General features: G+C 52.5%; 5 protein-coding genes across 6 annotated transcripts; 3 read left to right on the top strand and 2 right to left on the bottom strand.

The window, feature by feature from the left end:
• The first annotated feature begins 613 nt into the window (after positions 1–613).
• LDX57_003309 (uncharacterized protein) lies at positions 614–2,366 on the top strand. The gene is made up of 2 exons (XM_046084954.1): positions 614–838; positions 893–2,366. Exons 1-2 carry the CDS (start codon positions 668–670, stop codon positions 2,306–2,308), a joined length of 1,587 nt encoding a protein of 528 aa, XP_045940917.1. The 5' UTR covers positions 614–667; the 3' UTR covers positions 2,309–2,366.
• A 225-nt stretch (positions 2,367–2,591) lies between these two features.
• Positions 2,592–5,215, top strand: ACO2 (aconitate hydratase ACO2). Its single transcript, XM_046084953.1, has 2 exons — positions 2,592–2,682; positions 2,757–5,215. Exons 1-2 carry the CDS (start codon positions 2,638–2,640, stop codon positions 5,127–5,129), a joined length of 2,418 nt encoding a protein of 805 aa, XP_045940916.1. The 5' UTR covers positions 2,592–2,637; the 3' UTR covers positions 5,130–5,215.
• A 5,300-nt stretch (positions 5,216–10,515) lies between these two features.
• On the top strand, positions 10,516–11,151 carry LDX57_003307 (carboxymuconolactone decarboxylase family protein; the record flags this gene model as incomplete). The annotated part of the gene is made up of 1 exon (XM_046084952.1): positions 10,516–11,151. The coding sequence occupies one exon, from the start codon at positions 10,516–10,518 to the stop codon at positions 11,149–11,151; it is 636 nt and encodes a 211-aa protein (XP_045940915.1).
• A 177-nt stretch (positions 11,152–11,328) lies between these two features.
• LDX57_003306 (sialidase family protein) lies at positions 11,329–12,450 on the bottom strand (the record flags this gene model as incomplete). The annotated part of the gene is made up of 1 exon (XM_046084951.1): positions 11,329–12,450. One exon carries the CDS (start codon positions 12,448–12,450, stop codon positions 11,329–11,331), a length of 1,122 nt encoding a protein of 373 aa, XP_045940914.1.
• Positions 12,451–12,681: 231 nt separating this feature from the next.
• PUS1 lies at positions 12,682–15,016 on the bottom strand. 2 transcript variants are annotated; one of them, XM_046084949.1, is made up of 4 exons: positions 14,709–15,016; positions 14,452–14,655; positions 13,145–14,377; positions 12,682–13,087 (listed from the first exon to the last, which is right to left on the bottom strand). In XM_046084949.1, exons 1-4 carry the CDS (start codon positions 14,792–14,794, stop codon positions 12,862–12,864), a joined length of 1,749 nt encoding a protein of 582 aa, XP_045940913.1. In that variant the 5' UTR covers positions 14,795–15,016; the 3' UTR covers positions 12,682–12,861. The 2 variants fall into 2 exon arrangements, with proteins under 2 accessions (XP_045940913.1, XP_045940912.1); XM_046084950.1 differs by having other exon boundaries at positions 14,452–14,641.
• Between the last annotated feature and the right edge of the window lie 275 nt (positions 15,017–15,291).

Here is a 15,291-nt window from a genome sequence, read left to right as displayed (position 1 = left end):
TGAGATCGACAAATTTATATAATTGCGAGGGAATATGTGATGAGGAGAATGAATGGACTTTTTATACAATGGCGTATGGTTAATGCTGGTGGTTGTTGTTGCTGAAGTATAGCAGGGTCGAGATGTTGACTTTGTCATTAAGCTTATGACGCGGGGAAGAACTGTACAGTGTGCATGTGCTGTAAACAGTATCTATGACATCCTAGATTCCGCTGCTAAAGTCGGTGATATCTGATCCTCCTGTCATACTTTTTTGTAAATTGCAGACCCACCTGGAATTGCCTATCTTGCTCCACTTTAAGAAACATTCGGACATCCGATGACCGGGATTGAAGTGAGATGTACTGTACCTACGACGACACCACGCAGTCAATTGCCATTCTCTGTACAACGCAACAGAATTGGCAAGATTCACGTCGATAATAGATATAGAAAAAAAATTCAAGATCGACCATCTTATCAGCGCCATGAAGAAACTAATCATGCATGAGGACCTTCGGCGCTCGCTTAGGGCCCGCACGTGAGTGACTAATGCAAAGCCTTGGACTGGACGGAACGACGACCCCGCCATGCTGCTGTCTATAAATTATGGAATTTCGGAACTTCTCGTCGCAAAGGCCCTCTGCACAATGATCGGTATTTCCCGATAATCGGATTCGTTGAGGTCATGGCCGGCCGTGCGGACAAATGCACCACTCTGGTCCAGTCTCTTCCCGCCTCTTCAGTCGAAGAGGCTGAATTGTCGTTCCAGTTTAGTAAAGAGGAGCACACCCAGGGCTTTTGGGTGGCTCTTCGACGCCACTGGCCGGCAGTCGCTTGGGGTCTGTTTATGAATCTGGTATGCATGGCCCTGGAACTGGACGTGGATCATGGAACTGACATCGTCGAGTAGGCGACTATCCTGAAAGGTATCGATGGCGGCGTCGTCAAAGGCCTGGTCGGTCTCGACACTTTCAAAGAGACCTACGGATATCAGTACAAAGGCACCTACATTATCGCCGCGCAGTGGCTGTCCGCCTTCCAGTATGCCAATCTGCTGGGTGCGATCGTGGGCGCTCTCTGCTCCGGGTTCGCCTACGATCGCTTCGGTCCGCGCTGGATGATCGCAGCCTGCTCGGTGCTGTCCATTGCATTTATCTTCATTCAATTCTTCAGCCATACCCCGGCCCAGCTGTTTGTCGGCCAACTCGTCAACGGCGCCATCATCGCCTTTTACCCGATCTGTGCGTCGGCATACGTCGGCGAAGTCACGCCGCTCGTGCTTCGGGGCTTCGCGGCTACCATGACAAATTTGGCCTTTTCTATAGGCTCGCTGATCGCATCCGGGATTCTCAAGGGCACTGAGTCCATGCAAAGCACCTTGGCGTATAAGATCCCCATTGCGACGCAATGGGCGTTGCCCTGCATCATGCTATTCCTAGTCGGGTTCTGTCCCGACCCACCGTACTGGCTCTGCCGCAAGGGCCGAGATGATGCGGCCGCGGCATCGTTGCAGCGGCTGACTACGCGAGGGGTGGATGTGTCGCGCAAGTTGGCGCACATTCGAGAGACGCTGCGACTGGAGGAGAGTTTCCAGGGAGACCGGCCACACTACCTCGAGTGTTTCCGGGGACCTAATCGCCGGCGACTCCTCATCTGTGTAATGGCATATAGCATGCAGGCGTTCACCGGAAATGTGTTCTTCATCAACTACGCCGTGCACTTCATGGAAGTCGCGGGCCTCGATTCGTCCGACGCCTTTTCCATGAACCTGGGGCTCACGGGCATCGGATTCCTGGGGACGTGTATCTCCTGGCCGTTATTGTCGTACGTGGGGCGTCGCATCATGTACATCTTCGGCTGTTCGACGTTAGCGATCCTATTGTTCATCATCGGGGCGGTTGATCTCGCCCCGCGAGATACGCAGACGACATGGGCGCAGTGTGGCATCATGCTCGTCTGTACGCTGGTGTACGATGTCAGTCTCGGGCCTTTCTGCTACGTGCTGCTGGCGGAAGTGTCATCGGCGCGTCTGCGCGGCTTCACGATTGCGCTGGCCACCGTCAGCTGTTTCGTGTGGTCGGTGGTGTTCGCCGTGGTGATTCCGTACGCCATGAACGAAGATCAAGGGGACTGGAGAGGCAAGATAGGCTTTCTCTTCGCCGGCACGAGCGTCCTCTGCGCCGTGTATTGCTTCTGCTGCATGCCCGAGACGAAAGGCCGGACATTTGAGGAGCTGGATATCTTGTTTGAACGGAAGGTGCCGAGTCGGCGGTTTCAGTCGTATAAGATTGACTTGGATGTCGACGGGAGAAGACTTGAGGAGTAGATTGTAGATATCATCTCGGTCGATGTACATACAGAACAGGCACATATGAATCTATCCCTAGCGATGAGGTAGACATTTAATGAACATACCTTTAGTAGGTAGTTGATATAGTAATGTACTGGGGATACCGTACCAAATGTATTATACCTGCCAGATTTCCGGATCCCCGGTACGGTATGGTAACGCAAGTGCCGACGGATTCGGCCCGGTATCGGCGGTAGTGGCGGCCAATCAGGGCGAGGCTAAAGCAAGAAAAAAGAGTCATCGGCAGCAGAACGAACTCGCTCGCTTTTCCTCTCTCTTTGTGCACTCAACATTGCTGGGAAATCATGGTGAGGCAACTTGTTTGGCAGCGGGCGACCGCCTCTCAGAGGGTATGTTGGCGTGGACATGGCTCCTTCCCTTCCAATCCGTTCTCTGGCCCCTGGCTAACCCTGCAATCTTGAAGCTGGCCCCGAAATGTCTCTCCCCACAGCGACTGTTTGGCCGCCGTGGTCTGGCCACGGAGGCCTCCTCCGCCGCCGCTTCCTCCCGGATGCCCCCGTACCCCAGGATCGTGCGCAACTTGGAAGAAGTACGACGAGTCCTGGGTGCCTCTCGCACCCTCACCCTCGCAGAGAAGATTTTGTACGCCCATCTTGCCAACCCGGAGGAGTCCCTGTTGACGGGCACGGAGAATGGACGCGACATTCGTGGCAAGGCCAATTTGAAATTGAAGCCCGATCGCGTTGCTATGCAGGATGCGTCTGCCCAGATGGCCCTGCTGCAGTTCATGTCGTGCGGTCTGCCTTCGACCGCCGTCCCTGCCAGTATTCATTGCGACCATATGATTGTGGGAGAGCGCGGTGCCGATACGGATTTGCCCGAGTCGATCAAGGGCAACAGCGAGGTGTTCGATTTCCTGGAGAGTGCCGCCAAGCGGTACGGCATTGAGTTCTGGCCTCCCGGTGCCGGTATCATCCACCAGAGCGTGCTTGAGAACTATGCCGCCCCCGGATTGATGATGCTGGGGACCGACAGTCACACCCCCAACGCGGGCGGTCTGGGGGCTATTGCCATCGGTGTCGGTGGTGCAGATGCTGTCGATGCGCTGGTGGATGCGCCCTGGGAGCTGAAGGCGCCGCGCGTCTTGGGAGTGCGACTGGAGGGCAAGCTGAACGGCTGGGCCGCGCCCAAGGACATTATCCTGCACCTCGCCGGTAAATTGACCGTGCGTGGTGGCACGGGTTTCGTGATCGAGTACCACGGTCCCGGCGTGGAGACGCTGAGCTGCACGGGCATGGCGACCATCTGTAACATGGGCGCCGAAGTGGGCGCGACCACGTCGGTGTTCCCCTTCTCCCCCAGCATGGTCCCTTACCTGCAGGCAACGCACCGCGGCGACGTGGCCCAGGCGGCCTCGGCCATCGCTGCTTCGGGCCCTCAGAACCTGCTCCGGGCGGATACTGGCGCCGAGTACGACCAGCTGATCACTATCGACCTGTCGACTCTTGAGCCTCACATCAATGGTCCCTTCACCCCGGACCTGTCCGTGCCGCTGTCCGCCTTTGCCGACACCGTCCGCGAGAAACAGTGGCCCGAGACGTTCGGCGCCGGTCTGATCGGCAGCTGCACGAACAGCTCCTACGAGGACATGACCCGTGCCGAACACCTCGTCAAGCAGGCCTCCGCCGCCGGACTCCAGCCCGCAGCCGATTTCTTTATCACCCCCGGTAGTGAGCAGATCCGCGCCACTTTGGACCGGGACCAGACGCTCTCGACCTTTACCAAGGCTGGTGGCACCGTGCTGGCCAATGCCTGCGGTCCCTGCATCGGACAGTGGAAGCGTACGGACGGTGTGTCCAAGGGCGAAGACAACGCCATCTTCACCTCGTACAACCGCAATTTCCCCGGCCGTAACGACGGCAACCGCCGCACCATGAACTTCCTGGCCTCGCCGGAACTCGTCACCGCGCTCGCGTACTCCGGCAAGACCACTTTCAACCCTATGACTGACAGCTTGAAGACGCCCTCCGGCGAGGAATTCCGCTTCCAGCCCCCGTCCGGTCACTCCCTGCCCGGTGAAGGGTTCGCCGACGGCAACCCGTCCTTCCAACCGACCGCCGCCGTGCCCGATGCCAGTTGCGAGGTCATCGTCTCGCCCACCTCGGACCGCCTGGCGCTGCTCGAGCCCTTCGCCCCTTTCCCCGAGGGCGAGCTCTCGGGTCTCAAGGTCCTGTACAAGGTGCGCGGGCAGTGCACCACGGACACGATCTCCGCCGCGGGCCCCTGGCTTAAATACAAGGGCCACCTGCCCAATATCTCGGCCAACACGCTCATCGGCGCCGTGAACGCCGCCACCGGCGAGACCAACGTTGCCTACGACGACGCCGGCAAGCAGCACGGCATCCCCGAGCTGGCCGAGCAGTGGAAGTCGCAGGGTCTCGAATGGCTCGTCGTCGCGGAAGAGAACTATGGCGAGGGCAGTGCCCGCGAGCACGCCGCCCTGCAGCCCCGCTACCTCGGCGGCCGCATCATCGTGGCCAAGAGCTTCGCGCGCATCCACGAAACCAACCTCAAGAAGCAGGGTGTGGTTCCCCTCACCTTCGCCAACCCGTCTGACTATGAGCTCATCGACGCCTGTGACTCTGTCGACACCATCGGCTTATACGACGTCCTGAAGGCCGGCGGCAAGGGCGAGATCCAGCTACGCGTGCAGAAGAAGAGCACCGGCGAGACGGTGCAGATCCCTGTGCGCCACACGCTGAGCCCGGATCAATGTGCATTCGTCCTGGCGGGAAGTGCGTTGAATCTGTTGGCACAGAAGGCAGGACAAAACTAGAACGGCGTCTCTGGGGCTTTCGTGTCGCGTGGGAGACTTGTAAATAGAATTTTTCATTTGGCATCGTGTAATTGTAGCAAAAAGAGCTTTCTTCATTCTGTGTCTTTCTTCCTCATCTCTCTCTCACCTCTCTCTCACCTCTCTCTCACCTCTCTCTCACCTCTCTCTCACCTCTCTCTCACCTCTCTCTCACCTCTCTCTCACCTCTCTCTCACCTCTCTCTCACCTCTCCCTCATCTCTTCCTCAGTCTTGTGGCTGCTCTCTTCGTAAGGCTGTTAGAAATGATGGAATGAACGAGGTTGTAAGAGGATGCAATGGTTTGGGACAATGACCAGCGAGATCACGTGGCAGAGACAACCACCCGCTCACCTCAGATGGCTCACTACAAGGAACTTCCCAATCTGTGCAGAAACTCCTTCTGTCAATCCAGTCACTTGTCGGGGTGGTCCCATGCATGGTTCAGCAGACAATTGCATCACCAGGAGCGGCCTGTCATTGGTCCTCTGCGACCTTACGGAATAGGGCATGACGGCTTCCCTTACCATCAAGGGAAATCCCGACTGTCGCCATGCTTTACATGAAAGTGCCCGTATACAAGTGGCGTTGGAAGGATCACGATAGACGAACAGCCCGCATATAACGAGGCACGAATCCAGACATCACGCAGACATCGCTCCTCATCCTTCAATCTGGAGAGCAAATCAGAAGCTACAGCACTTAGACAACTACAATGTCTTCCCGCGGATTCCACAATCTCCCTGTGGAACTCGCCTTGGGATGTGTGCGGTTCATGGACCCTGTCAGTATCAGCAGGTTCTCGCGGATCTGCAAGAGTCTGTACCATGTTTTGCATGATAAAAGACAGGAGGCAGCAAAGGAGTTTGCTTTACTCCCCACAGGACGTGCCCCAAGATGCCCCGAAATGCCAGAGTTTCAGAATTGGCGCTTTACCCAGCGTTGGTTCACTCACCCAAAGCCGTCCGAATCACATGTCGAAATGGCCATTATTGAGAACCGCATGGACTCCCTACGAGCGTTTCTAGCTGCAGGAGTCGACCCGAACTCTTTCGGCACCGGCGGACGTCGCTTGCTAGGTACGGCTATTTGGTATGGCCGACTTGACGCTATGAGTGTGCTTTTCGAGTATAAGGTTGACATAGACCTACTCCTATATCAGGACCCTCCAGAGGGGACCTTGAATATCTCGAGTGCTATACGCTACGCTTGCGCCTATGGAATGTGTAGTATCGGTATTCATATTAGCTGGGAAGAAGAGTTTGATTATGAAATTGATCTTATATCGCCACTTCTTCATGCGGGGTGTAAACTTGATGCTATAGGCTATGAAGCGATACGTGAGAGGCGTGATCTCTGCCAAATTCTACAATTATCAATCGACCATGGATTCATGCTAGAGAATTTAGTTCTAGAGGACTCGGATTTGTTATATCCAGCCGGCGTGGGTTATCCTTCCCTCAATTGTGCTTTCCTCGGCTTTGCCCATGATCTGACGGGTCAGGAAGTTTCTCCAGTCGATAGGATAAGTTGTCTGACTCAACTTCTCGCAAGGCAGCCTCAACTATTAACTGACGAACTATACAAAGCCACCGGCGACTATACCCTCCTTCATGGTTGTATAACAGGGAGTATTTGGGAGGGTGTGTTAGCCCTACTAGAGAGCGGCGCCGAGGTCGGCAAGTCTTGCCCCTGTTTGGATTTTGAGGGAAATGAATTAGAGGTAGTGGAGTTTTTGGAAGTCTACTTGGCGGCACGGAGATCGTCTGAAGATGTGAAACTCATATACCGGGAAGTGGAGCTGCTGGAGGATCTGAAGATAAAGTCTCGCCTCGAAATGAGGCTCCAGTTGACTTATTACAGTTTTTAAGGGCAGGGTTTGACAGATAACAAGGAAAGCCACCTGGTTATGGAATGAATTTGGCTCAGGCTTGTTCATTCGATCTATATGTTGTGTTTCTTCATCCCCTGTTCTCTTTGTTCTTCGGGCTTTTGTAAAGCTCGTCATTCAGTTATGACTGAATGAGCTCCGAGCATCACCCACAGATATAGGAATGCCCGATATAACGACCACTCTTCCAAGGATGTATGGGGCCAACTACCGGCTGGGACTAAGGACCGAGTAGGCCCCCGTTGCCTACAAGAAGGAGCGGTCTTGAATCCTGATTTTGTCGAGCGAGAGGGATCGGAGGCGGACTCGGGGTCAGAGTGGGAGGATAAGGCACCCTAAGGAGGCGAGCGGAAGGCGCTAGAAGTGATAGACACCTGGGCCGCACCCTATCCCATACCTCCGGGGTTCGTGGCAGCCAGAGCTCCGCAATAACCCAAGGAGGAGTGATCTGGCACGGTTCGATTTCATGTCTACGGCACCTGGCGGCAAACGGCACCTCCGCGGCGTTGATATACACCACCGGTTTAGTTTAGGCCCCTGCCGAAATCAAAAACAATTCTTGCTGCAAGGCTCTTCATTCAGTTGCCTGTTTCTACCCTTTGGGTTTCCTTTGTTTCCTTCTCGGTTGAGCCGGTCGATTTTCTCCATTTTCCCGGGGGCTCGACATCTGGTGCTAGTCGACTCGTGCTCGGTTTTGCTGCAAGACTGGTACCGGATACCGAGTGACTTGCAGAAAGTTGTTGCTAGGGTCGGGACGAAAGCCGCGGGCGATTGCTCTGTGAAGCGCAGATTTCAACGCTTCCAGGTGGCCCCGGTAGCGAGTTCCCTCCAGGACCTCTAAGGAGACCTCAAACCACTGTACACCCAAAAGCTCCGGTCGTGTAGGGGCATAGCCCAGGAATCTTCGACGTTCACCAGGTATTTCCAGTTCCCTACAGACTTGACGTAGGATTTCGTTATAGATATATATGTTACCATGGCCCGAGTCTGTATGGATACGGATATAAAGGGTGGCGCGGTGCTGGAAACGGCTATAGCTCACGAGTCAGTTGGAACTGTTTTGGCTCATCTGGAAACAGGACGTGCTAACTTTGGATAGTCGTACTGTCTATTTCTAGAAGGACTCATCGTGAATCAGGGTCGGGATAGTTTTCGTTTAGATAGATGGAAGATATCTGGAGGGCGATCGAAGGTTGAAGGTGGCTGATGAGGGAAAGAAACTGAAGCCGGGGGAACTGAAGGCAGTGGTATGTCCAGAGCACCTGTGGAAAAGCCTACCCTGGCTAAGGCAAACCACCAAACATCTCGCTAAAAGTCTCCAGACAAAAAGAATATCCCATGGAGTTTGATCCTTCCAGCACGCAGGAATAGTGGCTTCCCTTCCTTGGTTAGTTGGTAATTTATCATTTAGTTTCTAGCAACCTTATTTGATTGGTTTGGTCGCTCTGGATTGATTGCCCATACAAACGGCATTATTAGAACATTTTTGTTCCATCGTGACTATCATGCGCACTAGACAAAGTTATGGCCCTCATTAGCAAGCAGCCGGGCACGTGTAAGGAACATAAACCATTGAACGTAGGTATGTATTAGCAAAGAATAAGCTGCATGGGATGCAGCAGCTGGGTGTGGGCAGAAGCCCCTATTTATGATACTGCCTACTACCAACATGACTGCCAGGAATCGGGAGATTCCTGGCGGGAAGTTCCATACGGAGGGATCCTACCGGCAAGTTCCTGGGAACAAGCCGGAAGGTTCCTGACAGCACGAGAGAAGACCAGACGGGGCTTGGTAGACTAAACCATTCTACATTCATGGAGCAATGTAACTCCAAAAGCTTATAATTTGATGATATATGGACCTTTTTCTAAGCTTAGTTACAAAAGAGTCTGTTTATTCAACAAAAAGATTCATGCAATAGGTTTGACAGTACTTGCCCTGTCTCTTGTAATTTGAAAACTCAAAATACTAACTACATCTTAATAGTCTTACAGTAGCTTTCATTACCAAGCTAGTCTAGATCATCCAATTTCCGTGTTGACCTTCACAATGAGATTGATCGTTGAGAGAAAAATGATCTGCAAGCCTGCGGCTGCAGTAGGGTCGGTGCCATGTGGCACACTAGAGCCAATTCGGTCCGGCAAAAGTCAGCCCTCAGCCTTACTAAGAAGCTTAAACAAACCACTGCCAAACACAGCATCGAACGTTCTTGTTTCTTTCTTTTTCTTCCATTTTTTTTTAGAAAAAAAAATAATAATCTAACACTTTTGTGGAACGGTGCACTTCTTTTACATTATGGATTGGGAATACAGCTGTCGATTGATGTGTTTCCTGGTGTCCAAATACAGATCACCTTGATATATTTGTAGTTGTATCACTTCAGATAAACTAGATACGAAAGGAAAAAGCAAACAGCCAATAAACAATTAGTTTGTTTAAGTACCTACTACTACCTGCACTGTGTAGTGTCAGGCTGCCAGCACTGAAGCTGGCGGTGGGGAGACTGATGCCATCTGCCGAAAGCATTTGCCGTGTGCTTGGATGACGTCAGTCAACATGGCCCGTCGGGAAACGATTCAAGTGTACACAGCTCACGCGAGTTCGATTTTGAACACGCGTGAGTTCACCCCACTTTTTCCCGCTTCGACTCGCGCGAGTTCATGCTTATTAAGCAGAACGACTCGCGCGAAATTTTTGAATTTAGATTTCATGTATTTAATTAGTATTTTTTAAGTATCTTAATCACTATTTAAGTACTATCTAGCTACTTCCCAACTACTTCCCAACTACTTAAGAATATATAAGATATTCTCTAAAGAACCCTAATAATCCCTAAAGAACCCTACTACCCTACTACCCTACCCTACGTAATCCCTAATTACCCTACGTAATTCCTAATATATACTCTACAAGTACTTGCTAAGTACTTGGAAACTGTTTTCTAAGTACTTTCTATACTAAGTAGTTAGTAACTACTTACTAAGTACTTGTAAAATGTTGAAAAAGTTCGCGCGAGTCGAAATTTTGAGACTCTCGGGTGTGGGTCACGTGATCCACTAGCGCCATTTTCGACTCGCGGCACTAAAAAACGGGCCTATCCGAGCTGCAACCTGACGATTCAACGCTCAATACTCTGCTGTAGGACTATGAGGTTGTATATGGGTTATTCACCAGTGTCTGGAGATAGATAGACGAAGCAAGCAAAAGAGCGCAACTAATCATATTCTTATATTGAAGCGACAATCGTTAGTCGGCAGGGTAAGCAACTGAAATAAGATAGTGATTCCGGCTTGTCCCGCCCGGATAAAAGCATAGTCCAACTCCAACCACAAACAACGATGCTGCCGTGGACGGTACGGGGAAGCCAGAGACTAGAGACCCTGCACTGTCTGCACATATATAGCGGCACCCGAAGAGCGTTACTCAAATCCCCGACTTTCAATATCCCACGATTCTCAACCCAAAACCCCGGACTGAAAATGCGTCTCCCATACGCCCCCACCGAACCTGCCTCTCCGGACGCGGACACGGCCGATATTTACGCCCGCATTGCTGCCCGCCGCCATCCCCGCCCGCTCATTCCCCTCGATCTGTCGCTCCTGCACTCACCACCCGTCGCGGACGGCTGGAACAGCTTCCTCGGTGCCATCCGCACGCGTACGATCATCGATCAAGGGTTGCTAGAACTGGCTGTGTGTCGCGTGGCGGTTCTCACGAATGCCGTTTACGAATGGAACGCCCACGCCCCGCTCGCTCTACGCGGGGGGATCCGGCCTGAGGAGCTGCAGGCCGTGCGTACGCTGTCTTCGGTGGCTGTCGGCACATCAGAAGAGCTGGCCGCTAGTATTGAGTCCCTGGGGCGGAGTTCGTTGACTACGCGGCAGCGTGCTATCGTTCAGTACGCAGATGAGATGACCCAGACGGTGCGGGTGCAGGACGCCACGTTTGCGCGTTTGCAGGACGAGGGGTTTTCGGATCGAGAGATCGTCGAATTGACGACAGGCATCGCGGGTTATAATTGCGTGAGTCGCGTGTTGGTGGCTCTCGATGTCGGAGAGAATAACGGACGCGAAATGAAGAGTGTGGATGAGCTAGTGGCCCAACTAGGCCGTTGATTCGGGCGTTTACTTCCACGGTCAGAACTATCGGACGTCAGTTACAAATCTCATGGTCAGGACGCTTCCAGTTTTACGAAAGGAATTTATGATGCAGCGAGCGAGACAAAAGACATTGGCAGTAAATTGTGTTACAAAGCTAAAAATAAATTGGTGAATTCGCACGTGAGCGCTCGGTCACCTGTGCAGTGTGATGCTTTTAGCACGAGGGGCACCGCCGCACTCATAAGTAGCCAGCATGGTATGATGATCCAGAGCCATAATCCCCGGCCAGTGGCTGGCATGCGGGCAGATGACAGTCGGTCGAGTCCAAGCGATCTGGCCGTTTTGTGGGGGTCCGGCAAAGACCACCTTGATGGCCGCGTGCTTGGTCCATTGAACTTGGGCCGAGTCCTCGTCGGTCATGAAGATCACCGCCAAGGATCCATCAGCAAACGAGGCAATTTGGGGAGATCCCGCATTGTGGCCCCGAGGAGGCACGTACACTTGATGCCGATGGCCCCAGGTGTACCCGTCGTCGTAGGAAATGAGCGCCTCCAGACAAAACGTGCCAGTGGTTGTCGTCTCAAATACCATAACCAAGGCTTCCCTCCCGTTGTCAAATGTTGGGGCAATCCCATTCATGCCATCCCGGAACAGATCCTTTTCCCCATGAAGGCATTGAGGGGGAGACCACGTCGCCCCCTGATCGAATGACCGCACTAGCATGGTGCACTGGTTGTTATGCGCAAACTCTTGCGAGTAGGTCAACTGCACCTCGCCTTGTCGACCCAGACGCATGAAAGGCTCCCAAATTCCAAGGGGAGCGCGCTTTTCGGCGGCCTGCGATACAAAGCGCCAGTGTCGACCGCCGTCTGTGGAACGACAAACCGTGATGCGGAAATGCGTTGGGCCGTTTGGCCCCCGGTCGTGGTTCCGAAACGCTGCTAACACGGTTGATGGAGCCACTTCCAGCAGGAACATGTTATCAACGTCTCCTTCACCCTGCGTGACTTCCCCGATATCCTCAAATGTCCGACCGCCATCAACGCTCTTGGAAACGCAGAGAATCCGCCGCTTGCCCTCGAAACGTGTAAAGGATCCCAGGATCGATCCGTCACTCAGACAGGCAAGACGGGGATACGTCCCGCGCGGATGAGGTGATAGAATGCGCTCATCGTTGTTGATGACCCGGTTGCCAGACAAACGATACTCCTGATGCGAAGGTTGAGGGTGAGGGGTCGATTGAGGAGGATGCTGATGTTGCTGCTCGTCCAAGCCGAGTGTTTTGAGAATTTTTTGACCGAAATGTCCGGGCATGATGAAATGGACGAAGAATAGTCGATTTAGAGTTGACTGTCGAGACGGGGAAGGATAAGGCAAGTAGAGAAGTAGAAATCGACCAGTCCAGAGTACGGAAAAGGTAAATAAAGATGGGGTGGGGTGGGGTGACGTCAGCCTGCGGAATGTTGCTGCCTGAGGACATGAGCTTATATAATTCACGTTCTCATGCCAAGCTTTAGCGGCTCGGGCGGTCAACTATGCTTAAGAGTTTACAACTATACCTTCATGTTGTCTAATACGCAAACTTCGCTCATGTGTATCTCATCGATTCTACTGGCCGTTATGGAGGCATAAATTTGATAGATAGACCCCATAGAGAGATGTCCAGCCCGGCTTCGCGGACACGCGAGTAGATCGATTCTCTATATACAAACTCGGGACGGAAGGTTAACCTCCCTCCTCACCACCGTCCGGAATGTTGGCCTCATTATCAGAATCCGCCTCGACTATAGCCAAAGCTTCCCGCTGGGATTTGCGACCTGCTTGATCGTCCTCTTTGCGAACTTCAGCTGAGCCCTGCTGTATAGGCTTCGCGGCTGTAATGCCACCGGATGTGATGTAGAGGAATTCTTCCTGAGGAAAGTGATCGACATGGTTGAAGAAAGACGAGAAGCTATAGACTCGGTTAGCCAGGTCTAGACGAGAACGAATTCGAGTAGCTCCAACTTACGCATTAGACTCTTCCTCCTCACGGAAGATTCGGTCATAAATCTCGCGCTGCTTGAACTCGCCAATTTCCTTGGCATAGTTGTCGAAGTTGATGTGCTGTTTGTTTGTTTCACTAGCCTTTTTGTTATACACATCAAAGACCGGACGTTCTAGTAGAAGACCCAGACCAGGAGCTTTGGGAATCGCGATCTTCGTGGGGCCATAGCTATCCACGATGCGCTGAGGGTCACAGCCGCATCGTACAATCAAGGCGACCATGGCGACCATTTTGCGGATTTGATGCATCATGAAGCTTTGACCGTGTACCTTCAAGCTGAGCCATTCGGTGCCGTTGATTATGACAGGATTGGGGTCGACCTTGAATGATTTAATGTGACGTTTGGCGGAGGGGTCGCTGTGCATCTTTTGGATGGTGTAATTGTAGAAATTCCTTGTGCCGACATACTTGTCTAAAGTTTCTTGTATGCGGGCCATACGAGCGGCAGGAATGCGATAAGCCCGCTTGGCTGTGTTGTATGCTGCCTTGACAGCCTTGACGGTCTCATAGATCTCTTTTCTCTGAGCTTCCTGGGCCTCATCAAGTTCCATATTTTGGCCCTGCTCGTCTGGGTTTTCTGTTGCTGTAGACATCTCGGGGTTGGTGCCATTCTCAGGTGTCCCAGTCGACTGCGTAGCATCCTTATCAACTGACTGGGCCTCAGCAGATTTTTCTTCGTCAAAATACAGCGCCTTTTGCACGAGTTTACGAATGTCCTCGTTGACCTTTTCGAGAATAGGTCGAACGTGCTTCTCATCGGTCTCAGCCCAGTAGTCTGCCACTTCCGCCTGGCGAGTGGCCAATCCCTCCAAATCTCCGTATTTCTCGGCGATTTCCGATACTTTCTTTCCGAGGTAGGTACTGGGATGTGGCGGCAGGAAGCAATAGGACGGGATGAGATATTCGTAAATTCGGGAGTCGCACATTTGGTAACTGCTGAACGATTTGTTCGCAACTAGAATGTCCCAGATGCGAATCTGCGAGCTGAGCTGCTCGTTGATTTTTTGAACCGTAGCCGGACCCTCCAGAATCATCTTCAGCGAGACGATGTTACCGGCAGCATGGACGCCCTTGTCTGTGCGCGCGCATCGAACCAATGACGATTTCTTCGGGTCCGCGGCGTTCGCTTTAGAGATGGCCCCGGCAGCCACAAAGGCGGCGAAAAGCTCTCCTTCGATGGTTTTCTCGGTATCGCTCCTAGTAAAAAGGGGGAACATGTGAGTCGCGATATGATTGAGAGGAGAATAAGAAGGAACGCGCGAAATCCATACAATTGCATGCCCTTGTAGCCTGTTCCGGAGTACCCCAATAGCACGGCAACCTTCTTTTTCGGGCGACGTTGCTCATTGTCGATGTCTTCCTGGGAGAAATGGGTGGCATAAACCGGGGTTTTAACGTCCTCGCCATTCTCGATTTTCCGTCGTTTAGCCTCGACCTGCTGTTCGTTTCGCGCTCTCTTGTCTATTGTTTGCCGGCTTGCTTGGTTAGCTCCAGGCGGTCGCAATTGGATTCTTCTGCATCAACATACCTCCACTCTGCCCTTCCCATATTCCTCTTCTTAGGCTTTCGATCAGCTTCTCCGGATCCTCCAGCTCTTCCTTCGTTATTGTCCATGGCGACCGTGGGCCTCGTTGCCAATATTGACGACAGGACGGGATATGTCGTTGCAAATGCGCAGCAAGGATAGATGGGCGGCGACAATTTTGCCCTGCAAAGATTCTGTGCTTGCAAGAGCTGTGAATACCGGCCGAATATTGACGCAAGAAGACGGACGGGGGCATAGTCGCTCTCCACTTTTGGGGATTTTTTTTTTCTTTTCTTCTCCTCTTTTTTTCGTCCTAGTGTTCTAACCCGATGAAGGAGCGGTGTGACCTTTCTGCCACTTCATCTAATCGGTGCTTAGGTGCCTCAGGCATGGTTTTGCGGGACAACGAATAATGATAGTAGTATTCACTCCAAGATTCATTGGAAACGTGTCTCAGCCAACAATTCATGCAGCATATGGATTACCTCTTGTCTAGCTTTGTATTAATCTTAAGCACCAAATAATAATATCATGATACCTTCTCTCCGACAGGCCAGTGTGATCTGCCCGCCAGAGCTTGGCTGTT

The sequence above is a fragment of the Aspergillus melleus genome (genome assembly GCF_016097325.1).
Source record: "Aspergillus melleus strain CBS 546.65 chromosome Unknown contig2, whole genome shotgun sequence".
In the NCBI taxonomy this organism is placed as follows: domain Eukaryota; kingdom Fungi; phylum Ascomycota; class Eurotiomycetes; order Eurotiales; family Aspergillaceae; genus Aspergillus; species Aspergillus melleus.
Note: the sequence above shows the minus strand (reverse complement) of the source record. Positions and strands in the feature narration are given on the sequence as shown.